Source organism: Botrytis cinerea, chromosome 1, assembly GCF_000143535.2.
Source record: "Botrytis cinerea B05.10 chromosome 1, complete sequence".
NCBI lineage: Eukaryota > Fungi > Ascomycota > Leotiomycetes > Helotiales > Sclerotiniaceae > Botrytis > Botrytis cinerea.
In genome coordinates, this window is record NC_037310.1 from 1,900,087 (window position 1) to 1,925,730 (window position 25,644).

Below are 25,644 nucleotides of genomic sequence, written 5' to 3' on the forward strand. Positions count from 1 at the left end.
TATTGTTGCTAAAAACACCTACCTAGGTAGGCACGAGGCGGCAGACACACTAGCGCCCATCAAAAGTAAATTTAGTGGCCTCGCGTTAAACCTTAATTTTGCGAATTTTGGGAACTCAAAGACCTCTTCTAACAAACTGATATCAAAATACCCTCTATTGTGGCGTCTGTTGAATTTCTTTGCATACCTTCTTTGATCCATCAGTGTATTGGAGATAAATTTCATAATCCATGTTTTAAAGGACCTACTTCAGATGACTTGAAACCTTCCTTCCAGCCATCTTCTTTCGATTTCTTCTCAATACCCGCCATATAGGCTTCAGCCTTTCTGACACCGTGAAATTGACGACTTACAAAAATGACGGACCAACAGCGCGATGTGTCGCAGTACAAGTATGCGGCGATGTCCAATCTGGTTCTCCAGGCGGACCGTCGATTCGTTACTCGCCGCAACGATGAGGTGACGGGAGATCCAGAATCACTGGCGGGGCAAATCAGTATCCGGGATATGGGCTCGAGAAATGCCCGCGAGGACGCGCCGAAACAGAAAAAGAAAGCTTCAGGCCTTCCAGATGTTGAAAGAGGAGGTTACCGCGAGGGCGAAGATGTCTTGGAACGAGAACAGCGCAAACGCAAGCGTGGAGAGCCAGCACAACTACGAGGAACTGGAATACTATCAGCTGCAGATGCCCTGGTTGAGGGTATTCGATATAGACCTAGGACTTCGGCAACGCGAGCAACTTACGATCTCATCTTAACCACAGTCGCCAATAATCTCGGAGACGTTCCTCACGAAGTTGTTCGAAGTGCCACTGACGCCGTGCTGGAATACTTGAAGGATGATGACATGAAAGATTTTGACAAGAAAAAGGAGATCGACGACCTGCTAGGCGCTAGTATGAATCCAAAGCAGTTCAACGAGCTTGTAAACTTGGGCAAAAAGATTACAGATTATGACGCGCAGGATGAAGACGAAGAGATGGCAGATGGAGATAACGGCGGCGAAAACGGCGCTGAAATAGATGACCGCCAAGGAGTAGCTGTTGTATTCGACGATAATTCCGATGAGGAGGGTGATGAGGTGCTTAATGAAATTCGAGAAGAGTCATCTGAAGATGAGGATGACGCTCAAGACCGCCCTGGTGATGAGGAAGTCGCCAAGGCTGGTGGCGCTGGAGTGGATAGAGATGAAGAATCCCAGGAGCTGCCCGAAGAGGAAGCAATAATTATGGATTCTGGTTCAACACAGAACGCTGACTCATCTAAAGACAAAAAAGACTTCATACCCGCACGTGAAATTGATGCATATTGGCTACAACGACAAATTGGCTCAGTATACACAGACGCGCATGTACAACAACTTAAAACACAGGAAGTACTTCACACTCTCTCTGGGGCCCCCGCGGAAGAAGGTGGGGATGAGAAACCTCTCAGGGAAATCGAAAACGATCTTGCAGAATTATTTGATTATGAGCATCATGAGCTCGTACACAAATTGATCGCCAACCGTGATAAGGTGGTCTGGCTCACTCGTTTAGCTAGGGCTGAAGATGCTGAAGCTCGAGGTGTTGTAGAACGTGAAATTGCTTCCGAGGGTCTACGATGGATCTTGGATGAGCTTCGCGGAGGTGCTCCAGCAGACGGATCGAAGAAACGAAAATTGGAAATGAAAATGGATATTGACGTTCCAGCCGAATACATTAATGGCGGCACCAAGAACGAGCAAAAAGACGGGGATGGTTTAGTTGGTGGACTGCAGCCGCGAAAGCTCATTAATCTTGAAAATCTTGTCTTTGATCAAGGCAATCATTTGATGACAAATCCCAAGGTCAAGTTGCCAGAGGGATCTACAAAGCGGACATTCAAAGGATATGAAGAGATTCATGTACCGCCCCCCAAGAAGCGCAACGATCCTTCCGATCGTGACATCCCAGTTACAGAGATGCCTGAATGGGCGCGAGTTCCATTCTCGTCCACAGTCAAGCTCAACAAGATCCAGTCGCAGTGCTTTCCGACAGCTTTCGAAGACGATGGCAATATGCTTATTTGCGCGCCCACTGGAAGTGGCAAGACGAATGTTGGCATGTTGACTATATTACGAGAAATCGGCAAGAATCGCAATCCAGAGACTGGTGAAATCAACCTCGACGCATTCAAAATTGTTTACATTGCGCCTCTGAAAGCTTTGGTCCAAGAACAAGTAGGAAACTTCGGTGCTAGACTAAAGCCATATGGCATCCAGGTTTCTGAATTGACTGGAGATCGTCAGCTCACGAAGCAACAAATTGCCGATACCCAAATCATTGTGACAACACCTGAAAAATGGGATGTCATCACTAGAAAAGCTACTGATTTGAGTTACACCAATCTGGTCCGTCTCATTATTATCGACGAAATCCATCTTTTGCATGATGACCGTGGACCTGTTCTGGAAAGTATTGTGAGTCGTACTATTAGAAAGATGGAGCAGACTGGTGATCCTGTTCGTCTGATAGGTCTTTCCGCTACATTGCCTAATTACCGTGATGTCGCAAGCTTTTTACGCGTTGATCCTCTCAAAGGCATGTTCCATTTTGATGGATCATACCGTCCTTGTCCACTTCGCCAGGAATTCGTTGGAATAACAGAAAAAAAGGCTATCAAACAACTGAAGACTATGAACGACGTAACTTATACCAAGGTTTTGGAGCATGTAGGGACGAACCGAAACCAGATGATCATTTTTGTGCACTCTCGTAAGGAGACCGCCAAAACAGCTAGATATATTCGAGACAAAGCCTTGGAAATGGAGACAATTGGACAGATTTTACGGAGTGATGTGTCGGGAACTCGAGAGACTCTCGCTTCCGAGGCCGAAGAGGTCAGCGATCGAGAGCTCAAGGACTTGTTACCCTACGGTTTCGGAATACATCACGCTGGTATGAACAGGCCTGATCGAACATCTGTCGAGGAACTCTTTCATGAAGGTTTAATTCAAGTACTAGTCTGTACTGCTACATTGGCATGGGGTGTCAATCTACCAGCACATACTGTCATCATCAAAGGTACTCAAGTCTACTCCCCGGAGAAAGGAAGTTGGGTGGAATTGAGTCCACAAGATGTACTACAAATGCTTGGGCGTGCTGGCCGTCCCCAATATGACACATATGGAGAGGGTATCATCATCACCACCCAGAACGAGATGCAGTATTATCTATCACTTTTGAATCAACAATTGCCAATCGAGAGTCAGTTTGTGAGCAGATTGGTAGACAATCTAAACGCAGAGGTCGTTCTTGGTAATGTCCGTAGTCGCGATGAAGGTGTTGACTGGTTAGGATACACTTATTTATTCGTGCGAATGCTGCGCTCACCAGGGTTGTACAGCGTGGGAGCCGATTATGAAGATGACAGCGCCCTGGAGCAAAAGCGAGTTGATTTGATCCATTCTGCTGCTATGGTGCTGGAGAAGTCTAACCTTATCAAATACGACAAGAAGACGGGTAAACTACAAGCGACTGAACTTGGTAGAATTGCATCTCATTATTACATCACGCACAACTCCATGTTGACTTACAACCACCACCTTCAACCATCAATTACGCCAATAGAACTTTTCCGCGTCTTCGCGTTGAGTGACGAATTCAAGTACATCCCAGTTCGCCAAGAAGAAAAGTTGGAACTAGCCAAACTTCTAGGACGTGTACCAATTCCTGTGAAAGAAAGTGTCGAAGAGCCTCATGCTAAGATAAATGTCCTTTTGCAGGCTTACGTTTCGAGATTGAAACTGGATGGACTAGCATTGATGGCAGATCTGGTATACGTCACTCAGTCGGCTGGAAGAATTTTACGTGCTATTTTCGAAATTACTCTTAAGAAGGGGTGGTCCTCGGTAGCCAGGACGGCTTTGGAGCTTTGCAAAATGGCAGAGAAGCGCATGTGGCCAACCATGTCACCACTTAGACAATTTGCCGGATGTCCTAGGGACATCATACAAAAAGCCGAGAGAATTGACGTTTCATGGGCCAACTACTTTGATCTTGATCCACCACGTATGGGCGAATTACTAGGTCTCCCGAAAGCAGGCCGAACTGTCTGCAATCTTGTTGCAAAGTTTCCACGATTGGAAGTGCAGGCACAAGTGCAACCGATGACGAGATCAATGCTGAGAGTAGAGTTAACCATCACACCAAAGTTTGAGTGGGACGATGAAATCCATGGTGCTGCGGAAAGTTTTTGGATCATTGCTGAAGATTGTGATGGCGAGGATATTCTTTTCCACGATCAATTCATTCTTCGCAAAGATTTTGCTCAAGCCGAAATGAACGAGCATCTTATCGAATTTACTGTCCCAATCACAGAGCCCATGCCACCCCATTATTTCATCACTGTCGTCTCGGACAGATGGATGAATTGTGAAACCAAGCTTGCAGTCTCGTTCCAGAAACTCATCCTGCCGGAGAAATTTCCACCTCATACACCATTATTGGATTTACAGCCTTTGCCTGTTGCAGCATTAAAAGTCGATGAATTCAAATCATTGTACCCAGACTGGGATCGATTTAACAAGATCCAGACACAAACATTTAAATCCCTTTTTGATACTGATGACAACGTATTTGTCGGGGCCCCTACCGGAAGCGGCAAGACTGTTTGCGCAGAGTTTGCGTTGCTCCATCACTGGAAAAAGGGTGAAGCAGGACGTGCTGTCTACATTGCACCATTCCAAGAACTTGTTGATCTTCGTCTTCAAGATTGGCAGAAGCGTTTTTCGACACTTCTAGGAGGCAAAGAAATTGTAAAGCTCACAGGAGAAACCACTGCCGATCTAAAACTTTTAGAGAGAGGTGACTTAATTCTCGCAACACCTTCTCAATGGGATGTTCTATCGCGACAATGGCAACGTCGGAAAAACGTGCAAAATGTTGAATTATTCATCGCCGATGAATTGCACATGCTTGGTGGACAGGCTGGGTTTGTTTATGAGATTATTGTCTCTCGCATGCATTATATCCGATCACAAACCGAATTGCCATTGCGAATCGTGGGGCTGAGTGTTTCGCTTGCCAATGCTCGTGATATTGGAGAATGGATAGATGCAAAGAAGCACAACATCTACAACTTTAGTCCTCACGTCCGTTCGGTTCCTCTAGAGCTCCACATTCAGTCGTTCACTATTCCCCATTTCCCCTCTCTCATGCTTGCCATGGCAAAGCCAACCTACCTTGCCATAAATCAAATGTCGCCAGACAAGCCTGCTCTTGTATTTGTTCCTAGTAGAAAGCAAGCCCGTGCTACAACCCGTGATTTACTCCTGGCATGTCTAGCTAGCGACGACGAAGATCGGTTCCTGCATGCCGATGTGGATGAGATGAAGCCTTTATTAGAACGAATCCAAGAAGAAGCGCTAGCAGAATCCATCTCTCATGGCATAGGTTATTATCATGAGGCTCTTAGCACAAGCGATAAACGTATCGTGAAACATCTTTACGATAATGGGGCAATACAAGTAATGGTAGCGTCTCGCGATGTTTGCTGGGAACTTGATTGCAAAGCACATTTAGTCATTGTGATGGGTACGCAGTTCTATGAAGGCAGGGAGCACCGCTACGTCGACTATCCTCTTAGCGAGATCCTACAAATGTTCGGCAAAGCAACACGACCTTTGAAAGACAAAATTAGTAGGGGCGTTTTGATGGTACCAGCTGTCAAGAGAGAGTACTACAAGAAGTTTTTGAATGAAGCTCTTCCAATCGAGAGTCATCTTCAGGTGTATTTGCATGATGCTTTCGTTTCAGAGATCAGTACCAAAATGATCGAGTCAGCTAGCGATGCCATTAACTGGACTACTTTTACGTACTTCTATCGAAGATTGCTTGCAAACCCCAGCTACTATAGTCTCAAAGATACATCCCATGAAGGTCTTAGTGCCCACCTCTCGGAGCTTGTAGAAACTACTCTGAAAGATCTGGCCGAGTTCAAGATCATTGATTTAGATGAAGATGATGACTCTGTCACTCCATTAAACGCGGCAATGATTGCTGCTTATTACAATATTTCATACGTCACTATGCAAACGTTCTTGCTTTCATTGACTGGCCGTACCAAGCTCAAGGGTATTTTGGAAATTGTCACTTCGGCAACTGAATTCGAAACTATCCAGATCAGAAGGCACGAAGACAGTCTGCTACGTAGAGTGTATGATCGACTTCCAGTCAAGATGGCTCAGCCAAGCTTTGATTCGCCGCACTTCAAGGCATTTGTCCTACTTCAAGCCCACTTCTCCAGAATGCAGCTACCGATTGATCTTGCTAAGGATCAAGAGATCATTCTAACGAAAGTTCTTGGCCTCTTAAGTGCTACTGTAGATGTTTTATCCTCAGACGGTCATATTAACGCCATGAATGCCATGGAAATGTCGCAAATGGTCGTACAAGGGATGTGGGATCGCGATAGTCCTTTGAAACAGATTCCTCACTTCACGCCTGAGGTCATCAAGGCTGCAAACGAATCTGGGTATGTTTTAAATTTTCACACTGATCAAGTACCCCCGCTAATCAAACACATCTACAGTATCAAGGACATCTTCGAGTTTATGGACGCAATGGATCCTTCCGAAAATCCAGACTATGAAGCTCTCATTAAAAGACTTGGTCTCTCGCAAACGCAATTGGCACAAGCAGCCAATTTCACAAATTCCAAATATCCTAACATTGAGCTTGACTTTGAAGTGGAGGATCCGGAGGAGATTGTGGCTGGATCACCAGCTTACCTTAAAATCAAGATTGTGCGAGATGTTGACGAAGATGATGCGGCAGAGGTGGATATGTCCGTACATGCTCCATTCTACCCCGCAAAGAAAATGGAGAATTGGTGGTTAGTCGTGGGCGATGAGGGTACGAAAACGTTACTTGCTATCAAACGGGTTACAATCGGGAAAGCGCTGAACCTTCGGCTGGAATATACGGTGCCAACACCTGGAGAGCATGATCTAAAGTTGTTCCTCATGAGCGACAGTTATGTGGGTGTCGATCAAGATCCCAGTTTCCATGTCTCGGTAGCGGAAGGAATGGATGAAGATGAAGACGAAGAAGACGATGAAGAAGAATGAGCCACTTTCCCCCTTTTGTCTCGACGAAGCATTGCTGTATAATAGATAGGTTTAGTTGGTCAAAAGCATATCTCGAGATTGATTGATTTGCTCGGGGGTTGCCTTGGATTCCGCATCCTCATTGGGTTTTGTTCGATATTTGTGACTGTGCTGCCTGTGCCACGGACGCCGCTCGCAAAGTGATTGGCTACGTCAGAAGGTGGCCCAACAGTGGGCGGATTCTTACTCGTGTGTTGATCATGACACGACAGAAGGTTCTGTCAATGATGTCTTATTGATCTTATTTTATTTTTCAATTCTTTCTTGTTTATTATGTATGTCAAAAAATTCTCTGTCATCATCTCTTTCTCTTCAACAATACCTTTTCACTATTGACATTGAATGTCATATTCAATTACAAGTTAGTACAGCTTTGTTACTGTACTGTTATTATCTGGAACTCACTTTTCGCGTCACCCTCTCCGACTAATATCCGGGAGGCTGGGGGTAGTCGAGAGTGTATTGTGTACAGAATCCACCGCACCACCACCACGTGACTATTGCCTCACTAGCGCGCAGGCGTAACTTCTTTTCAAGCGACATTTTGATTTCCAGAATTCCTTCTTCCCAAGCAGCAACAAAAAGTTATCACCTCCATCAGATTATTTATCCACGACCATCTTAATCATCTCACGCATTCTTTACGCGTCAATAAATATCCTACCAACACGCCTTACATATATCATTGAACTTTTTTGAAGCTGTGTCGCGACAATGGCGGATGAGGCAAGCACGCGAGATGAGGTGGTGCCCCCTCAGTCCCCAGGCACTTCAGCTCCAGATGCTGTTGTAGAGCCCCAAGTCGATGTGTCGGAAGGCGCCAACGGGAGCAATGGTGTTGAGGATGAAGCTGTTTCCGAGGATCCAGTCGCGACTTCCGGTACGAGCGCGACGGAAGAAGGTACAATTGCTTTTCTATTGTCTCAATTTCCATCACTTTTCTCTTACTAATCTAATTTGTTTAGTTAAAGATAGCAACGCCGAAGCTAAATCTGAAAAAATGGACGAACAAACAATTCCCGATCGCTCAGTGCAGGAGGCGCCGCCCGCGTCTACCCCCGCAGATGGCGACGATGCAGAATTGAAGGGCGAAGAACAATCAGAGGATGGAGCTCCAGTAGCGGACGAGTCTGCAGAGTTAGCAGATGCTACCGCTAGCACACCAGCTTCAGCCAGCAAGTTAAAGGGTCGACGCAAGTCTAACGTGCCAGAACATAAGAAAAAGTTGAACAAAAAGCAATCCAAGGCGAAGTTGACGCATACGGATGCGAAACCCGGCGATTACTTCTATGTGCGATTGAAGGGGTATCCTTTGTGGCCTGCAATTGTCTGCGACGAGGATATGCTTCCCAGCACCCTCATCAAATCTCGCCCAGTCACAGCAATGAGAGCAGACGGTACATACAGAAGTGATTACGAAGATGGCGGTTCTAAGGCTAAAGACAGAACTTTCCCTGTCATGTATCTTTTCACGAATGAGTTGTGAGTAGCGCTCAGCAAACCTCCTTAGATGAATCTTACTGATCAATTTAGTGGCTGGATACCAAATTACGACCTCCTTGATCTCGATCTAGATACCGTCGGGGATGTTCCCAGTAACATGCGCAAAGATTTGTATGCTGCGCATCAACTTGCCGCCGAAAAAAACGACTTAGATTATTTCAAAACTGTCTTAACAGATTTCATGGAGCAGAAGAGAGCGGACGAGGAAGCCAAAGAGGCTGCAAAGGCGGCCAAGAAGGCAAAGAAAGAGAAGAAAGAAAAGACGCCAAAGAAAGCTGCCCCTAAATCGGATGACAATGAAGACACAGAGATGATGGACGTCAGTGCTATTCCTGATGACGAGGAGGTCGAAGCACCAAAATCAACCCAGAAGAAGCGCAAAAACCCTTCACAGGTTCCCGAGGATGATACAGTATGTTGCCATTCTAGTATGAGTTTTACACTATTATCAAGACTAACACAATAACCCAGCAGCAGCCTGATACCGCCCCAAAGAAGCCTCGTATCAAGTTGAACAATACTCCAAAGGCTGCGAATGGTACATCTACGCCAAAGCCTGCCAAAGAAGCAAAGGAGCCCAAGTCTGCAAAGGATAAGAGCAAGACAAAGAAGGCTGCTGCGAAAAGCAAAGACACCGCCCCTGTCGCTCCTCCTGAACCAGAACTCACCCCAGAAGAGAAAAGGGTAAAGAAAGAGGTTCGTTGACTTCCTTTAACACCTTAGTGAATGTTTCTAACAATTATTCTAGAAAGAGATCCTGTTCTTGAGGCACAAGCTCCAAAAAGGTCTTCTAACTAAAGATCAAGAGCCCAAGGCAGATGAGATGCAGCAAATGTCCGAGTATGTGAACAAACTCGAAGGTTATGCCGATCTCGAGGTTAGCATCATCAGAGTAACCAAAATAAACAAAGTTCTCAAGGCTATTTTGAAGCTACCTGTCATTCCCAAAGAAGATGAATTTCAGTTCAAATCAAGGTCTCAGAGCTTACTTGATAAATGGAACAGACTTCTCGCCAGCGAACAGGTTGCACCAGCTATCACCGAGGCCCCTGTCAACGGTACCAGCGAGGACAGTAAGGAGAAAGACGAGCCAAAATCCGACAGCGTGGCAGCAAATGGTGTCGCCGAAGCCGATGAGTCAAAGACAGAGGAAAAATCACCTGTTATCGACACGCCACTTACCGCGCTACCCAAAGAAGAGGTTGCCAGCAATGACGACCCCGCCCCTGCCGCAGAAGAATCTCCAAAGGTAAAGCCCCTTCTAGAAAAATTGAGGCAATAGATGTTAATAGGATACTAGGAAGCGGAAGCACCAGCTGTTGAATCAGAAGCATGAATTATTCTCCCTCTGAGGGAAGCAACAAATACACCAGCTTAGGCCAAACAGTTTGCGGCCAGCGTGTGCGATCAGCATCAAGATCGGTTAATGGGCAGAATTGGCCCCCTTTAGGTCTCCAGTCGTCGTATTTTCAGGCATCGTCCCGCCTTGAGGTTGATAATTTTGCATTTGCTTTGCGGGTTCCCCTTGTAACACTAAGAGCTATCGGATTGTTATTTCTTTTAACCCCTGGCTTTTCAGAATGCCAAAAATCACCCTTGTACAAATTTCCTTTTCTGAAAAGCAAGTTATGGCGGACGCGTGGGGAGTTGACTGCGGATTTTCAAGTTGGCCCGGATGAACGCTCACTTTGCTTCTTTGACATTAAGGTTTTCTTCAATTTACGTTAGGAAATTGGCCCAAATCACAAATAAGATACTAAAACATTGATGGCAATTCCCAAATTACTTGACTGTTCTCTGATTAGATCTTAATAGATCACAGAGAACTTGCGCGTTTGTGAATGTGATTTTGTACAATTATACCTTAAACACCCCGTTTGACTTCAGCTTCTCTGTCATCAAAGCACCAAAAAACTTCTAGGTGTTTTCGGAGCCTGCTTTTGAACCATTGCTAAACATGAAGAACTGGCACGCCAAATTATGAATGAGCGAATCTATGTACCTAGTAGTAAATAAATGTACGGCGAGTATGCATGGGGAATGCGGGATTCACCGCCTCCTTATCAGGAGTCGTTGCTGGCAGAATTATTTATCGCAAAAATAAAATTTGTCGATCTGAATTCACAAAAACCTCATACACAATATACAATGTCCGCCCCTACCCCCGAAATTCTTCGATTTACGACCCATAAGTCTCTGAGCCACCGACTCGTTCTCTCTGCTTTAACAGGTCGACCGATTCATATCTCACAGATCCGAAGTTCCTCACCTACCAATCCGGGTCTTGCACCTCACGAAGTATCCTTCTTGCGCCTCTTAGAATCCGTCAGCAATGGATCATCTGTACAGATATCTTACACCGGTACAACGCTGGTCTACAATCCAGGTGTTATAGCGGGGTCAATTGATGGATTGGGTGCAGATGTGGATGGAGTGATAAAGTGTCACTTGCCGGCAAATAATACTCGGGGAGTTAGTTATTTCTTGCTGCCTTTATGTATGCTTGCGCCTTTTGCAAAGAAGGCCGTTAATGTAAGGTTTGAGGGAGAAGGAGTCATCACAAGTTCAACGGAAGCAGGAGACATATCAGTGGATAGCGTCAGAACGGCCATTCTACCACTTTACGAACCATTCGGGATCATGGCAAGCAAATTAGAAATCAGAGTTTTACAGAGAAGTTGTCCGGGTGCGGGAGGCAAGGGTGGCGGAGGTGTAGTAGAGTTACGGTTTGGCAGCCAGATCAAGGCGTTACCTAAAACTTTGCATCTGAACAGGAGTCCCGGAAGGGTGAGGAGGATAAGAGGAGTGGCATATGCGACAGGTGTGAGCAACAGTCATAATGCGAGAATGATACACGAGGCTAGGGGAATTTTGAATCCATTGGTAGGAGATATCCATATTGCGACACAGTACGATCAAGCGCCATTAGTATCAGCAAAGGACAAAACGAACCCAAGCGCGAAAAAGAGGACAGGAGTAGGTTTTGGATTGGCATTGATTGCGGAGACCAGTTCTGCGGGTGTAATATATACGGCGGATGTGGTCTCCCCGAGTGCAGGAGGTGTCGCGCCTGAAGATATTGGAAAGCAGTGTGCATATCAGTTGCTAGAAATTATATCGCAAGGAGGGTGCGTGACGAAGGCTGGAGCACCCACAGTACTGACAATGATGGCAATGGGTTCAGAGGATATCGGCAGATTGAGATTAGGACGAGAAATAATAGCCTCAGAGGATCTAATAACACTAGGAAGAGATCTGAAAAAGTTCGGGGCAAGCAGTTGGGGTTTACGGGACGTGGAAGAAGACGAAAGCGAGGATATCATAGTAAGCGTTAAGGGCACGGGGGTGGGAAATGTTGGCAGAGGCGTACAGTAGCATAATAAAGCCAGTTATCACCCGTTTATTTATATCCATAACAACAAATATTTACCATATATAGTATTATGTGCAAGTTACATCAACTTCTTAACACTTTTTGTGAAATCTCCCTTTGAGCGTCTTGAATGGATTATTGCAAGCTGCGCTGAAATCTTCGAGCAATGAAATCAAGCCTCGGGTTCCTTGCCGTAAGTTCGGCGACATTAGCAGACAAAGAGTTTGCCCGTGACGACCCAGAAGCGGCCCCTGAGAGTGCCAACTGACTGCGAAGGGTATCTAAAACACTGAACTCCCCTATAACGGCTGTCCCTGACCAAAAAATATCCAATGGGCTATCATCCGGTTCTCTATTTACCGGTTCAGCTAGCAACTCTTCTCGTTCATCTTGCTCATTCGCTCCTGCAGCGAATTCTCGAGTTCGCGGACGAGAGGCAGCTCCTGTGGAACCCAGCGACTGCATTTCAATGTCCTCCAGCCCGGCAACAGGATCCCTCAATACGCCTCGTTCCTCTGCATCATAATCTTGTGTGGGGGGCGGTGTTTGCCCATCGGCAGTTTTCTTTCCATAGGCCGTCAAAAACTTGTCAAGCTTCTCTCTATCCAGATGAATTGTGAATAATATGGCTTGTAAAATCAACACGAGCAGATCCAAGACTACCAATTTCAGCTTCGATGAAGGGCCTTTTTGACCAATAAGGTCGATTATAATTCCCCCGTGAAGATATCCTCTCATCTCCTCCGTAGATCTCGATGGCGCAAGGAAAAGGTGTAAAAATATACAAAGAATATTCGTGCCCAGCAGCATTACGACCCATGAGGAACTTTGAGGCGGCTGTCTAACATTCTTTGGCTTTGGCGTAAGAATAATGAATTGAGTGAGGGCACGTATGAAGAGTTGGAAGAACGAGCAGCTTTGAGTGTGTTAGCTTGAGCAAATCAAGAAGGTTGGAAAGAGCGACATACTCCATGTAATATAAGACGCATAATTGACAGTAAACCGCAAAGTCGAGATTTGCCATCAACGAGCTTGCTAACTCATACTTCTTTCTCATTTGTTCATAAGCTCTTTTTTGAGCGGGAGTGCTGGAGCGATGTCGACGTCGCCGGCTCGATGGCCCACTTCTGCCATTGGGAGGGGTTGCCGATGGGCCCGATACTGATGTGAAATCATTGTTCATTGCTTTCAGGAGTCATTGATGATTTGAGATGATTTGTATGGGAGGGGTCGGAAGTTTAGAAGTTCACATCTTTTTTGAACATGAAAAGTAGAGGGCAAGTAAGACTTGCAGCTCTGATAAATCACTGGTCCGATTATCAAAAGCTTTTGAAGCTGTTGATGCGCAACAGGATGGAATAGGCGACAGAGTGGATTGGACATTGCAGGGTTGTTTGGTCGTACTTACATAAGCACAACTGTAATGGATTCGTCAGGTCAGATTTGAGTCTGTCACACGCTTCCAATCGTTCAAAAGAGATGAATTACACGGTAATCGTTCTATTCTTTATATTCAAATGGCCGTGACAGTCAGTGCAAGATAATAGCTATATAAATTGTATTCATGTGTTGATTTCAGTGCTGCAGTGCAAATTGCAATGCCACTTCCTTCCAAGCACAGAAAATTGGACGATGCACCCCTTTTCCTATGTCCCCAAGACGAGACGTAGGAATTGCGAATTGTAATGAAAAACTTCGGGGTCAACATCATTTCTAGCTGTTACCCTAACAAGCATCGCCATTTTATCTTGCCAATTTCGATCTGATCTGGACATGACCCTGTCGTTCCATCTATCGAACCACCAATGTTTAGAACACTGCCCCATGGCTTTTGCTGAACAAACCAGTTTTGGCCAGTGTGTCGGCCAGCCATGTTCAACTTCATCTACCTTATCGAAACACATTTGCGCAAACATGTATCCATACCTCCTCATGCCCGCTATGTCATCATGATGACAAGCGATGGCCAATTCTTCCAATCCTTCGAACCTCTTGAATTCTCGTAGGTTATCAAACACGTGCGGAATCAGGTAGTGCTCGTGTATGAGAATCTTTTTTATCTTCCTACATTCTTCATCCGTGATTTTCCCACCCAGTCGACCAGGTATGCTTCCCATTGATGGCCAGTTGAAGCACAAGAAGTCTTGATCATAATTGATGCAGGTGTGAGAGAAGATGGGAGATGAGAAAGTCCAATAGGCAAGTGATATTGAACGAGACTCGCTTGAGGTATGAAGCATAGCAGGGGGCTTCCGATCAGAAACGAAACGATTTACTGATGGGGACCATGATAGACCAATATATGGCGAGGTGAGCAAGATGGCGTAGTTCCAGATTTGAAGACGAAGTTCAGTGGGTAGCTTTGCGAATAAGTGGAAGGACGTAGGAAGCTCAGTTGAAGATGGTGCTTTGTCGGTGCAGCAAGTCATTCCTAGACACATCTTGGTGCGAGGAGATGGGTGAAATATAGGTTCTGTCAAAGTGGTAATGCAGTAGAGATCTTGCGGCTAGTAGTGACATTTGTGGCTCTGTCTCTCAATATTTGGCTCGGGGTCAAGGAATGGCAATTGGCATCATGAAATAGCTAAAGGCAAACAAGTGAAAACAATCGCATACACGCAAGCAGGAGACGGGATATATATAAATGGACAAACCTTACAGCTGTTGGCGTTTCGCAATGTGAGGAGGGGCAAGATCCTTGTACATGGTTGTACTGTGCTCTGAAAGTATACCATAAATACCGCTGGGACCTCTTTACCGATACGAGATGCGGTGATGTGATGTGATGAAGAATCATTTTTGGTAACATCCAAGTCCCCCGCACCAATCTTGGGTATATTCGTTTCATTCTTCATGGCGGGACAAAAATAGTACCTGACATGTGTCTTGAGTCCGACAAGAAGCCGGACAACAAATAAATCCACCAAAATGCTAAAAATGCCAAAATGCCAAAATGCCAAAATGCCAAAAGCGCTACAATGTGCCGTCCTTTTCGTAAATAGAAAACAATTCGTTTCCAAATCTTGATACTATCGAAAAGGAAACCTACTTAGATTAAATTGGCCTGCAAATAGCAACAATTTAATTTGATGGAGGATTTCTTTTTCGGTTTGAGGGTGGTACGATTTGATATTGGAAAAAGCATCTGAAGAAGCGCCGAATGAAGAAATGAACAGCCATGTAATGCAATGCACGTGAATCGACTGCTTGGCTGTCTGGCAGACGTACGCTTACGCAGGCAGGGAGATGTGTATATATATACATATATACACGTGAATTGAGATGTTGAATATTGGTGCGTGTCCAAAAGCCAATTCATCTACCTCGCACCCAGATATCTACCTCCGCTTGAAGAAACACGTTTATATATGATGAGTGACGGGATGGCGGGATGACTGAGTGAAGAGGGAGGAGTGGGAGTAGGAGTGGGAGTTTTGTGCTTGCGGGAGTGAGGGGTCGGATAAAAACCCCTCCTAATGCCTTAAATCAATTTCAGGCATCACCACACCTGAACCTTCAAAATTATTGAGTTTGAGTCACCTCTAACATTTATTATACTATTGTAACAACGAACTTGTAATTCTTCCAAAAATGGCGTCCGATCTACCGTCTGAGATTCTTCAAGCTCTCTCCAAAAATGACAACATCCTTTCCTCGGAAGCATTCCCTTCCCAAAAGTCCACCGACATTAAGGGTGCTTTGGACAGACTTGGTTCAAGGTCTATGATCACATACGAAACAATAGATCGCGAAGAAGTTATACTGGAAGCAGAGGCTGAAGAAATTGCCAACAATGGTAGTCATGAGGCACGAGTCTTTGAGGCTCTACAAAAGGCAATGGATGGGCTCACAGTTTCTGAATTAGAAGCTGCTGTGGGAGATAAGAACGTTGTCAAGGTTGGTCAAGGTAAAGCATTCAAGTCGAAGTGGATTGCGAAAGGTAAAGATGGAAAGCTGGTAGCATCAGTGAGTTACTTTTCTCCAATTCTACAGAGTTCGTTCTAAGTCTTGCAGACCGATTCTATCCAGGACACAACTCGAGAACAGCTCCAAATTATCCAAAAGACTCGTGCGCACCCAGATCCAAAAGTTATCACAGAGCTCAAGAAACGTAAGCTGGTGAAGATGCAGAAGGTTACCAGCTTTAAGATCTCGAAAGGACCCAAATTCGCCTTGGAAATGATCAAGGAAGAGACAGATTTGACAGCAGACATGCTTGCATCGTAGGTTTCAGCGACACTTTGAAATATAAAAAGTGCTCACATATTTAGGGGTGCCTGGAAAACCGCCGCTTTCAAACCATACAACTTCAAATCTCTTGGAGCAGACCAAAACTCTGGTGCATTACATCCTCTAAACAAAGTACGACATGAATTTCGCCAAATTTTCTTCGAAATGGGTTTCGAGGAAATGCCAACCAATAACTTCGTCGAAACCGGCTTCTGGAACTTCGACGCTCTCTTTGTCCCACAACAACATCCCGCGAGAGATTTACAAGATACTTTCTATATTTCGGATCCTAAAACTGCAGACAAACCACGCGCAGTGGATGGGGAGGACAAAGCTGACTACGAGGCATTGTGGAAGAATGTACAAGAAGTTCATCAAGAAGGAAAATACGGATCGATTGGTTATAGATACCCTTGGGCTGCGGATGAATCTTTACGATTAGTTCTTAGAACACACACGACTGCGACCTCGACAGCAATGTTACACAAATTAGCCCAACAAAAGGGACCCGATGGACGACCACCGCCAGCAAGATACTTCTCCATCGATCGTGTGTTCCGTAATGAAACCGTTGATGCCACCCATCTTGCCGAGTTCCACCAAGTTGAGGGTGTTATTGCAGATTATGGATTGTCCTTGGGAGGTCTTATGGAATTCATGGAGGTCTTCTTCAACAAAATGGGCCTTGAAGATTTGCGTTTCAAGCCAGCTTATAATCCTTACACCGAGCCAAGTATGGAAATTTTCAGTTACCACAAGGGTCTCGGCAAACTGGTTGAAATCGGAAACAGTGGAATGTTCAGGCCAGAAATGCTGGAGGCAATGGGTTTACCAAAAGATATGAAAGTCTTTGGTTGGGGATTGAGTTTGGAGCGTCCAACTATGATTAAATATAAGGTAAGATTTCTCCCACACTCTTGGATCATAAAACCAATCTAATCTGTGTCTTAGGTGAACAATATCAGAGAATTGTTAGGCCACAAGGTTGACTTGAATTTCATCGAGAGAAATCCAGCTGTCAGACTAGACAAATCATAAGGGGTTAGATAGGTCTATAAAATAAATGGTTACACGGTTAAAAGACAATTGATACCCATGAATTCCTATCATCTTAAGCACCGTGAAGGGATTCAAGGTATAATGGCTTCGAGTTAATGATCAAAACGGATTGATAATGGATATCATATTACAATTAAAAATTCCATGATACAAATCAATGATCGCTAATCGTGATCTTCCTCCGTTAAACCTGGACAGCCATCCATTGAATCGTCGGGATATGTGTATTTGCAAAAGAAGCAATAATTGTACTGCGACCTCAAATGTTCAACGATTTTTTGTAGTCTCTCAGCCGGTTCCAGTAGATTGAAAGCATCTAGCTCCGGGTCCTCTTCTTCCAAATCCTCCACAAGAGTATGCTGGATCCTGTCCTTTCCAAGTGCTCTCTTATCATCCTTATCTTCGTCCGCATCATCGTAGGTCGGTAAACGTGATAAACTTTGTTGGAGATCATATCTCATCCTTCTATCCCTTTCCTTTTCTTCGCGCTTTCGAACTAATCCTCTCCATAAAATGTTGATCTGCTTCAACGGTGTGGTTGATATTTTGCGTTTCAGTTCGTCCTTAGTATCCCCAGATTCCTCGCTCACGTTATCAATCGCATTCTCCACTTCCTCTTCCTCTCTTTCCCCATGCATCCTCTCCGCAACTCTCATCGCTGCGCCTACCATCCCTTCCAATCTCGCATCCTCCCTCTCTTTCCTAACCCTCTCCCTATACTCCCCCTCCTCAGCCTTAACCCTCTTCCCCTCCCTCTCCACCTCCTCCCTAAACTTCCTCTTCTTCTCTTCATCCAACCCAATCCCCCCCTTCCCTTCCTTGATCGTCACTCCCACCGGCTCCAACCTCGCCCCCACATTATCCTTCGCCCCCAGCGCAACTCCAGGCTTAAACCCCATCTTCGCCATCATCTTCAATCCCTTACTATTCGCATTCTCCGGCGCCTCCAGCATCGATTTCGACAGCGCGTCTTCCCTTGCAGCATGTTCCTCGGCCGCTATCTCAGCTTTCGACTTCGTGCGCGATCGCGCTTCGGATTCTCGCTGTATCCGCTGTCGTCGTTGGGTGTATGTTTCCTTCTCTCGCGGCTTAACGGGCTCGGAAATTATCATGTTCATATAGTCATCCTCCTCATCTTCTTCTTCTCCTCCTTGCGCAGCTTCATTCGAAGCTTCTGCGGCTTTGAAATCTTCTTCGGTCATGATGGATGAATAAATATAAATAATCGTTATGTCTCGCAGGAAAAACAGCCAATCGAATACACTCCTCAGCTTTCAAAAAAGGTTTGTTGCACGTCTGTCCGCGATTTCAACTTTGGGGCTTTTGGGAATTGTATGAATTTGATTGCAGATTTCGAAAGAGGGGCGTTGCGCGATTACGAAAAAAAATTGTCCCGGGGGTTTGGAAGCAATAATTGAGGTGCGACGGTGAGGGGCGTTTCGAGAGATTTTGGGAAAGGCTGTGGGTTTGTCTCGAGGCTATCGATTTTACACACCAAAATTTGTGTCACCGCCTTGGGCAAAATCTTGAAATTGTCCAATGATATGAATGCCGAGGTATAGCTTAGGTGCTAACCCTCAGGGTTCCTTTGGATTCACTACTGATGAGGCTATCGTTCTTAGTTCAGACGATGTATTCTTCGTAGATTGCGCCTTCATGGCATCTACTTGTCTATTCCTTTCGTTCTACGGCATTTACAAAGCATTGAGGCAATTCACTCATCAATGATCATCTCCACATATCTAGTATTTCCATTCACCAAGGGAGATGGTGCAAGGCAAGCATGCAATTGGCTCTCTAAAAATTAAGTCATGGGGTATTTGTATGTTATTCTACATGGATTGGGGAATGCCTGTTCTACTTTACACCTCCAACAATTCCTCATCTGCTGTGTTGTACACCATCCAAGGAACACAATCAGGAACACCCATCATCTTCGCCGCCGTTTGGGATGATTTGACGATATCCATACGTCCTTCTTGACCACCATTCACCTGTAGTGCAACGATACGTAGAAGGTCCGACAATAACGTTAATGCCTCCTCTGATTTTGCTTGCTCTTGCAAGTCGTCATAAACTATCCCTAAATCCGCTAAAGCCTCAATTCTTTGCGATTGGAGCATAGCTAGAACTTTCGTGACTTGTCGTACTCTCTCCTTTGTACCCTTATTGATATTGAGACGTCTTAGTCTAGGCCCAGTCGTAGCGCCAATTGCTGTTATTTGTAAAATAATGTTGCGTGCAGTATCATCCGTAGGATATGTTCCAAAATACTTTTGCATGGCACGCAAGGCGACTGCAGTTCCCGGTTGATCGTCCACCAAACCGAAGTTCAATATGATTGAATTATAAATGTCCTTTGGTAAATCATCTTTTCCAAGCTCTGCCTTCAACTCATGTCGCCATCTCATCATTTCTGCAAACAACTCTGCGGGGGTAAAAAATGTATGGCGTCTATGTCTTTGCATATTTCGTTGCTTTAAACTGTGCCACAATTGCAAAAAGGTCTCAATGTCAGGCTTCACTCCGTCGCTGACGAAGCTATAGTACATCTCTTTGGTGTCCAGAGAGGATTTTGATTCAGCTTTGATTGCTGTGTTCATGAAGTAGGTATTTGCTGGGATTTTTGCTTTCCCTAATGTTGTGTAAAGGTCCAAAAGTTGTTCATGTTTCTGCCCTTTCACATATTGGTCCATGAGAATTGCAAATGTTTCGATTGTGGCAGGGGGGTGGAGGTTGAAGCTGGCAAGTTTGTACTCTCGCTTGTTTGTCCCCTTCACAGCCGTTAAAGGGGGTAACAACACCTTAACACCTTGATCTCGAGCCTTAACGAAATCAAGTCTTGCTGCAATCATAGACCAGCCCATTTCCTCGGCTAGTTTTCTGTTCTTCAATTTGCCAGAACGGAACCAAGCACCCATAAGCCCATTTGTGAATTTGGCATCAGGGCAAATCCCGAAGTCTCGCATTAGATCAAGTACTCTGCTGGCTTCGTCAAGATCGCCACTGCCAATCAGCTTCTTCATCCATTTGCCGAAGAAATATTTATTGTTCAGCATTGATGGAAATTGCTCATAATCTTGTGTTGTCAATGAGTCATATCGCAAAGCAGCGGGATCATTCGAGAGCATCATATCTTTAAAGATTGCTAATGCTTCATGATGTTTACCAGCTCGCATAAAGAGTCCGCTGATTACATCGTAATCCTCCATCTCCATACTCGATCTCATGTGCTTCCGAAAGTCAAGGTAGATATTCCAAGCTTCGAGCGTACGATTTTCAATCGTTGAAGCCAAGCAGCCTTGTATTGTGTGAATAAGAATACGGGCGCTGAGGGGATTGTTTGATCTTTGTATGACGATAGATGCTGCCTTTCTGGCTTCATCAATGTTGCCGTTCTCGGCAAACATCCGAGTACCAAGCTCCAAATATTGGTCCAAAAGACTTTCTTCTTTAGAAAAAGTCTGCCAAGCAGATTTCCATATATCAATTGCAGTCCTTGGATCTCCTTCTACAAAGACAGCCTCGATGTATAACAACAAGGTAGGCCCTCCGAGATGTAACCCCGCTTTCTGCATATCTAATCCCAGTCGCCTCACATGCGCCATGCGGTCCAGATTTGTCGGGTCTGGCAATGAAATATAACCCCAAAGAAGTTTCCACGTTTCTGGAGAAACTTCACCAGGCTCTGACAGTATAGTCTTTCGGCATAAAACGTACTGCTTCCATAACTTGTGCATCAGGCTTTCATTCATTTGAAAATTGCTACGACCATAATGATGCTCAATTTTCTGTAATGTGCTGTTCAAAACTTTTAAATGAGGCCGGGCTGTTGGAGGATATGCCTTTTCTGGAATTAAGATGGAATTTGAGTTAGGTCTCGGGTTGGCGATGGAATTCGCCTTCGGTTCTGAGGCGAGAAATTGTTGTGTCGTGGAAGAAGTCGGAGGTGGAGATAGCTCTGTGGAAGTCTCAGCTTCATCTACAACAATTAGCAGACGTACTACGGGTCAGTACATTGAAACTTGCCTTCTTCGACAGACTTCAAGAAGTAGTTCCGTATCTTCTGCCGGTCTTCTTCTGACATAGGGCCTGGCTTGTTGGTAATGCCTTCTAGTCTATCCACCTCCGCTTGTAGGCGTTCTATCTTTGCATCCATTGCATCTTCCCATTCCTCCATATGGAGGCTTGGTTCTTCATCTTCGTTAACCTCCTCAAGTTCTTCCGCCGAAACTTCCCCAATATCTTCTTTTATTTCTCGAACTGCCTCTTGAAGACCCTCCAGCAATTCCTCCTCTTCGGGGTCACCCTGCGCTTCTGTTCGAACACCATCTGGAGTCTCATCATAGTATTTATAAAACGGTTCATCAGTCTGCTCAACTTGTTGCGATTGCGTCTTCGAGGCAAGCGGAGGCACTTTTCCCCCTCTATCTATCGACCTCAGCGGGGTTTTTTGTGCCGTAAAATGCCTTGAAAGCAATGGTGCTCGCGGCGGGATCTGTAGTTTTGTTCGACATGACTTGCATACGAAACCACGAATACTGGAAGTGAAATTGGTGGGTGGCGGCGGCATAAGTATTGATGTTGATGGGTCCAATAAAAAAAGTTGAGGTGCGGGAAACTTTTTTTTGATAAGCTATGATGCGCAGCATGACTTCGCTTCCCATTCGCGACAACAAATCACGACCACGTCAAAATCTCACGCGTCCCCCTTTCTTTTTCAATCGATTTATATCGATTAAAAATGTCTTTAAACGGGGATACGAATAGTCTTGCTGGATTTGATGGAACAGAGCATCAGGTAAGTTGCGTTTCAAACTCTACTCTATATCGAACTAAATCTCAATAGGCGGCCTATGTATTTACTCCTGCCTCTGTACCTTCTGAAGACCTACTCCAGCGACCTAAGAAGCGTAGGAAGGTAGGAAAAGCGGCAACAAAAGCCCCTGAGATCAACGACGATGCAGAGCCTTTCAAACTTGCACCGTTATTTAATGAGAAGGAGTCTGAAGAACTTTCAAATCTACGTTTAAATTTGTTTCATAAGTATTGGCCGGAAACAGAAACAAAAATTCAGGTGTGTATTCTAAGCTACAGGATCTTAACGTTACAGCTGGCTAATACCATGATAGTCGATCCTGAATGAAGCAAATGAGGGCACTTTGTTAGAGGTCACATCCTTTGTAGAGAATGAAAGGTATGCATGATTCTGGACAATCAGTTAAATGGAGTCTGATAGACATTCAAAGGAGCATAGGCAAAGTCCCAGCAGGGTTTATTGTAACTGGGCCAAATATCGCATCTCAAGGCTTGCTATTTGAACAACTTTCAACAAGACTTTCCAACGAGTTTAATGGTCCTGTTGTCACCCTTAGATCCGGAGAATCGTCAAATTTGAAAGCACTACTTAAAAAGCTTATTAGAGATGTTACTCATCAAAAGTCAAATGGCGAAGACGAGAATGACAATTTCCTTGAGCAAGATGTAAGCCAAATCTTTCCAAATCTCCATCTGATCTATTCTTGCTAACCCTCCAGGGCCGTAAACTTCTGAACTACGATTTGGAGACCGTTTATGGTTATGTTAAAGCCCATGGGTGCGATAAAGTGATCGTATCGTTTCAGGATAGTGAAGCATTTGACTCTGGTTTGCTTGGAGACACAATATCCTTGTTTAGGTAAGTTAATGTATGTGGTCCTTCTTTTGTCTACTTTTTAACCCTTAGGCCCTCAGCTCCTGGCTAGATCGTATCCCCTTCCTTCTGTTGTTTGGAATTGCCACATCCGTCGAGTTATTTCAAGAACGGCTTTCTCGTGTCGCTGCTCGATCTTTGCATGGAGCACAATTTGATGTAGAGCAAACAAGCTCCATCCTTGAAAATATATTCTTAAAAGTCATCGCTGGGTCGGATGCTCCAATAAGACTGGGACCAGGCATTCTATCGAGTCTTATGGAACGTCAAAATGACCATGTGCAGAGTGTGCAAGCTTTTGTTGGGGCTTTAAAGGTAACTCTTCTCTTGAATTTGTAGACAGATTTTCACTAACATTGCTAGTATGCATACATGTGCCATTTCTATGCCAACCCTTTAAGTATATTCCTTGGCCTCACAGATGAGCTTGAATTGGGCCCCCTTTTGCAAACAGAGCATTTTGAAGCTATTAGAATGCTCCCATCATTCCAAAAACATACTGAACGTCTTGTAGATCAAGGCGAATTAGAGCATGCCATGGGGCTACTTAACGATGACGGGCTCCTTCTGCAAGAGGTAAAAACTTCAATCCAAGGCAAAGATCATGCTGTGCAGAGAATTCTCCGAACCATGCATGTTCTAGTCACCTTGGCAGTTGAAACACCGGAGAAAATCGACCTCTATATCAAAGCATCGACTGGTTCACTCAGAAACTCTGACATTGTACGTTCTATTGTGGATTCAGTCAAACGCGCCAGTCTCGATGATTTCCTAGAGATTGTAACCTCACTCAAAGAGGGCACAGAGAATGGAAGCACTGAGCTGGATCTTGAACCATGGTCGGATATGGAATCAGAATTTTATTCAGAAATTACGAGTATCAGGGAATCTGCTTCATCACTCGCAGGCTCGGGTACAGGAAAGTCTATCCGCAGCAGTTATAACAAAGCACTTCGCACTACAGTTATTTCTCAGAAGGTCCAAATTAGCCAGGATAGATCAATGCTTACCAAGCAAGACAAAGAATTCACAGCGCTTGTTGACCACCTAATTCAAGCCATACAGAATTTCGTGGATGTGGAAAAATTACAAGATCAATTCGTTTCCGAAATCTGGCTCTACGATCTCAGATTGCCCTATCTAGATGCCTTTACACCCAAACCCCGGTTTACAATCGAACGAGCCCTCTCCTCACCGCACGACTATCTTTCTTGTGCATGTTGCGACCCTACGAAAGAGGGCGCACTAATGTCCCATCCACCTACTGCAATCTTATACAAACTGTTCTTGGAAGCAGGAAACTTGATTAATACCTTCGATCTCTGGACTGCTTTTATTGCTAATTTGGGACCGGAATATGACGAGGGTGACGATAGCGAAAGACAAGCTTTGATGTTATTTTATAGAGGACTTGCCGATTTGAAATTGTTGGGTATGATCAAGCAGAGCAGAAAAAAGACAGATCACTTGACGAAATTAGCATGGAAGGGATTGTAAACTCGGGGTCATCAGATGGCAGCGCATGAGAAATGATAAAGAATGCAGTGAAAATATAATTATATTAATCTTCGAATGCAAAGTCTCAACGCATCAAATAAAACGTATCTCGTCGTCTAGTAGCACCCAAACCTAGTACCACTGATTCTTATTCCTGAACATTTCTTCTTCCGCCCTTCTAACCCTCTCCTGTCTGACTCTCCTCTCAATATCCTCGACACTCTCAACCGGAGTATCGCACCCTCTCAATCCAATAAATCGTCCCAGTCTCCTCCTCTTCACCTCCAAATCCGCATCGACGTCCCAATACACCGGACACGGATAATGCATCGTCCACTGACACGGAGTGCGCTGATGATAAAAGTGCGCGAGCTCGTCTAGTTCCGCGGACGTGAGAAGCCAGAAATTCAGAAGTTTCTTGGGAAACGAGGGATGGATTTGTCCTGTGGTGAGACGAACGAGTGGGGCAAGGGGAAGAGCCATTTGTGATATTTTGGCGGCGAGCGCAGGGTTTGTTTTGCTGAGACGCGTCATGGTTGACATGGTTGAGTTGTGGTATGTGTTGTATGGGGTTTGAGGTTTGAGGTTTGTGAAGTGAGGTGATGAGATGAGATGAGATGAGTTGGTATGGTTTAATATGTTTTGGCTTCAGTACCGCGCAGTGTTGGTTCGGACTGATTTGAGTGATAGTTCTGGTAGTGGTAGTGGTAAGTGGGATGAAGTTCTGAATGTATATAAAGATGTTTCCGCAATGAATCAGGCGAGGGAAGAAAATATAATTCTACGATGATTGTATTCGCAAAGGGGTGAAAAAGATTATTCGCAAAGCTGCCAGCAGCGTAAAGATACAAGTCTAGGATGAAAGTCAAGGTATAGAAAAAAACGAAAAATAAGAAATAGTGCGGATGCCAGATACCGATGGAGATGAATAGCAAGATAGGGGAATGGAAGGTTCTTGTAGTTTTTTCTTATTATGAGACTTCATTGTGTTGAAGAGTTTCTTTGTATTTGAGATCAGCTTGGGCTTTGTTGGGGGATCATGTCTTTGAAGTTGTTGTACTCTGAGATCTATTTTTGAGACTTGAGTGAAAGGACTCTTGAGACAGCCTTTGTGAAAGGTTCTAACAAGGCGTTTATGAGGAACAGTCTCAAAGAATCTCTC

At 44.8% G+C, this 25,644-nt stretch overlaps 10 protein-coding genes across 12 annotated transcripts; 5 read left to right on the forward strand and 5 right to left on the reverse strand.

Annotated features, from left to right (window-relative positions):
• The first annotated feature begins 109 nt into the window (after positions 1-109).
• Positions 110-7,429, forward strand: BCIN_01g05380 (hypothetical protein). Its single transcript, XM_001561353.2, has 2 exons — positions 110-6,494; positions 6,552-7,429. The coding sequence occupies exons 1-2, from the start codon at positions 358-360 to the stop codon at positions 7,087-7,089; spliced, it is 6,675 nt and encodes a 2,224-aa protein (XP_001561403.1). The 5' UTR covers positions 110-357; the 3' UTR covers positions 7,090-7,429.
• Positions 7,430-7,699: 270 nt separating this feature from the next.
• Positions 7,700-10,421, forward strand: BCIN_01g05390 (hypothetical protein). 3 transcript variants are annotated; one of them, XM_001561352.2, is made up of 6 exons: positions 7,700-8,029; positions 8,094-8,610; positions 8,662-9,043; positions 9,103-9,327; positions 9,380-9,880; positions 9,932-10,421. In XM_001561352.2, exons 1-6 carry the CDS (start codon positions 7,843-7,845, stop codon positions 9,965-9,967), a joined length of 1,848 nt encoding a protein of 615 aa, XP_001561402.1. In that variant the 5' UTR covers positions 7,700-7,842; the 3' UTR covers positions 9,968-10,421. The 3 variants fall into 3 exon arrangements, with proteins under 3 accessions (XP_001561402.1, XP_024546311.1, XP_024546312.1); XM_024690542.1 differs by having other exon boundaries at positions 9,106-9,327; XM_024690543.1 differs by having other exon boundaries at positions 9,109-9,327.
• A 276-nt stretch (positions 10,422-10,697) lies between these two features.
• Positions 10,698-12,063, forward strand: Bcrcl1. Its single transcript, XM_001561351.2, has one exon. The coding sequence runs from the start codon at positions 10,780-10,782 to the stop codon at positions 12,004-12,006; it is 1,227 nt and encodes a 408-aa protein (XP_001561401.1). The 5' UTR covers positions 10,698-10,779; the 3' UTR covers positions 12,007-12,063.
• On the reverse strand, positions 12,064-13,340 carry BCIN_01g05410 (hypothetical protein). The gene is made up of 2 exons (XM_024690544.1): positions 12,973-13,340; positions 12,064-12,920 (listed from the first exon to the last, which is right to left on the reverse strand). The coding sequence occupies exons 1-2, from the start codon at positions 13,185-13,187 to the stop codon at positions 12,140-12,142; spliced, it is 996 nt and encodes a 331-aa protein (XP_024546313.1). The 5' UTR covers positions 13,188-13,340; the 3' UTR covers positions 12,064-12,139.
• A 134-nt stretch (positions 13,341-13,474) lies between these two features.
• Positions 13,475-14,659, reverse strand: BCIN_01g05420 (hypothetical protein). Its single transcript, XM_001561349.2, has one exon. The coding sequence runs from the start codon at positions 14,443-14,445 to the stop codon at positions 13,651-13,653; it is 795 nt and encodes a 264-aa protein (XP_001561399.1). The 5' UTR covers positions 14,446-14,659; the 3' UTR covers positions 13,475-13,650.
• Positions 14,660-15,499: 840 nt separating this feature from the next.
• Positions 15,500-17,395, forward strand: Bcfrs2. The gene is made up of 4 exons (XM_024690545.1): positions 15,500-15,970; positions 16,019-16,227; positions 16,276-17,131; positions 17,186-17,395. The coding sequence occupies exons 1-4, from the start codon at positions 15,596-15,598 to the stop codon at positions 17,270-17,272; spliced, it is 1,527 nt and encodes a 508-aa protein (XP_024546314.1). The 5' UTR covers positions 15,500-15,595; the 3' UTR covers positions 17,273-17,395.
• Positions 17,396-17,403: 8 nt separating this feature from the next.
• BCIN_01g05440 (hypothetical protein) lies at positions 17,404-18,789 on the reverse strand. The gene has a single exon (XM_001561347.2). It carries the CDS (start codon positions 18,493-18,495, stop codon positions 17,458-17,460), a length of 1,038 nt encoding a protein of 345 aa, XP_001561397.2. The 5' UTR covers positions 18,496-18,789; the 3' UTR covers positions 17,404-17,457.
• A 275-nt stretch (positions 18,790-19,064) lies between these two features.
• BCIN_01g05450 (hypothetical protein) lies at positions 19,065-21,914 on the reverse strand. The gene is made up of 2 exons (XM_001561346.2): positions 21,311-21,914; positions 19,065-21,275 (listed from the first exon to the last, which is right to left on the reverse strand). The coding sequence occupies exons 1-2, from the start codon at positions 21,864-21,866 to the stop codon at positions 19,156-19,158; spliced, it is 2,676 nt and encodes an 891-aa protein (XP_001561396.2). The 5' UTR covers positions 21,867-21,914; the 3' UTR covers positions 19,065-19,155.
• Positions 21,915-21,977: 63 nt separating this feature from the next.
• On the forward strand, positions 21,978-24,562 carry BCIN_01g05460 (hypothetical protein). The gene is made up of 7 exons (XM_024690546.1): positions 21,978-22,094; positions 22,143-22,370; positions 22,426-22,490; positions 22,543-22,777; positions 22,831-22,970; positions 23,027-23,300; positions 23,349-24,562. Exons 1-7 carry the CDS (start codon positions 22,038-22,040, stop codon positions 24,480-24,482), a joined length of 2,133 nt encoding a protein of 710 aa, XP_024546315.1. The 5' UTR covers positions 21,978-22,037; the 3' UTR covers positions 24,483-24,562.
• BCIN_01g05470 (hypothetical protein) lies at positions 24,531-25,280 on the reverse strand. Its single transcript, XM_024690547.1, has one exon. The coding sequence runs from the start codon at positions 25,023-25,025 to the stop codon at positions 24,615-24,617; it is 411 nt and encodes a 136-aa protein (XP_024546316.1). The 5' UTR covers positions 25,026-25,280; the 3' UTR covers positions 24,531-24,614.
• Positions 25,281-25,644: the final 364 nt, after the last annotated feature.

Coding starts and splice junctions, on each gene's coding strand:
- BCIN_01g05450 (XM_001561346.2), bottom strand. CDS start 21,866: ATGCCGCCGCCACCCACCAATTTCACTTCCAGTATTCGTGGTTTCGTA. Junction 21,276..21,310: donor CGAAGAAGGCAAGTTTCAAT/GTACTGACCCGT, acceptor TAATTGTTGTAG/ATGAAGCTGAGACTTCCACA.
- BCIN_01g05390 (XM_001561352.2), top strand. CDS start 7,843: ATGGCGGATGAGGCAAGCACGCGAGATGAGGTGGTGCCCCCTCAGTCC. Junction 9,044..9,102: donor AGGTTCCCGAGGATGATACA/GTATGTTGCCAT, acceptor ACAATAACCCAG/CAGCAGCCTGATACCGCCCC. Junction 9,328..9,379: donor AGAAAAGGGTAAAGAAAGAG/GTTCGTTGACTT, acceptor CAATTATTCTAG/AAAGAGATCCTGTTCTTGAG.
- BCIN_01g05420 (XM_001561349.2), bottom strand. CDS start 14,445: ATGTGTCTAGGAATGACTTGCTGCACCGACAAAGCACCATCTTCAACT.
- Bcfrs2 (XM_024690545.1), top strand. CDS start 15,596: ATGGCGTCCGATCTACCGTCTGAGATTCTTCAAGCTCTCTCCAAAAAT. Junction 15,971..16,018: donor ATGGAAAGCTGGTAGCATCA/GTGAGTTACTTT, acceptor TAAGTCTTGCAG/ACCGATTCTATCCAGGACAC. Junction 16,228..16,275: donor ACAGCAGACATGCTTGCATC/GTAGGTTTCAGC, acceptor TCACATATTTAG/GGGTGCCTGGAAAACCGCCG.
- BCIN_01g05410 (XM_024690544.1), bottom strand. CDS start 13,187: ATGAACAATGATTTCACATCAGTATCGGGCCCATCGGCAACCCCTCCC. Junction 12,921..12,972: donor TGCGTCTTATATTACATGGA/GTATGTCGCTCT, acceptor ACACACTCAAAG/CTGCTCGTTCTTCCAACTCT.
- BCIN_01g05380 (XM_001561353.2), top strand. CDS start 358: ATGACGGACCAACAGCGCGATGTGTCGCAGTACAAGTATGCGGCGATG. Junction 6,495..6,551: donor AAGGCTGCAAACGAATCTGG/GTATGTTTTAAA, acceptor ACACATCTACAG/TATCAAGGACATCTTCGAGT.
- Bcrcl1 (XM_001561351.2), top strand. CDS start 10,780: ATGTCCGCCCCTACCCCCGAAATTCTTCGATTTACGACCCATAAGTCT.
- BCIN_01g05440 (XM_001561347.2), bottom strand. CDS start 18,495: ATGACCGAAGAAGATTTCAAAGCCGCAGAAGCTTCGAATGAAGCTGCG.
- BCIN_01g05460 (XM_024690546.1), top strand. CDS start 22,038: ATGTCTTTAAACGGGGATACGAATAGTCTTGCTGGATTTGATGGAACA. Junction 22,491..22,542: donor TCCTTTGTAGAGAATGAAAG/GTATGCATGATT, acceptor AGACATTCAAAG/GAGCATAGGCAAAGTCCCAG. Junction 23,301..23,348: donor CTTTTGTTGGGGCTTTAAAG/GTAACTCTTCTC, acceptor TAACATTGCTAG/TATGCATACATGTGCCATTT.
- BCIN_01g05470 (XM_024690547.1), bottom strand. CDS start 25,025: ATGTCAACCATGACGCGTCTCAGCAAAACAAACCCTGCGCTCGCCGCC.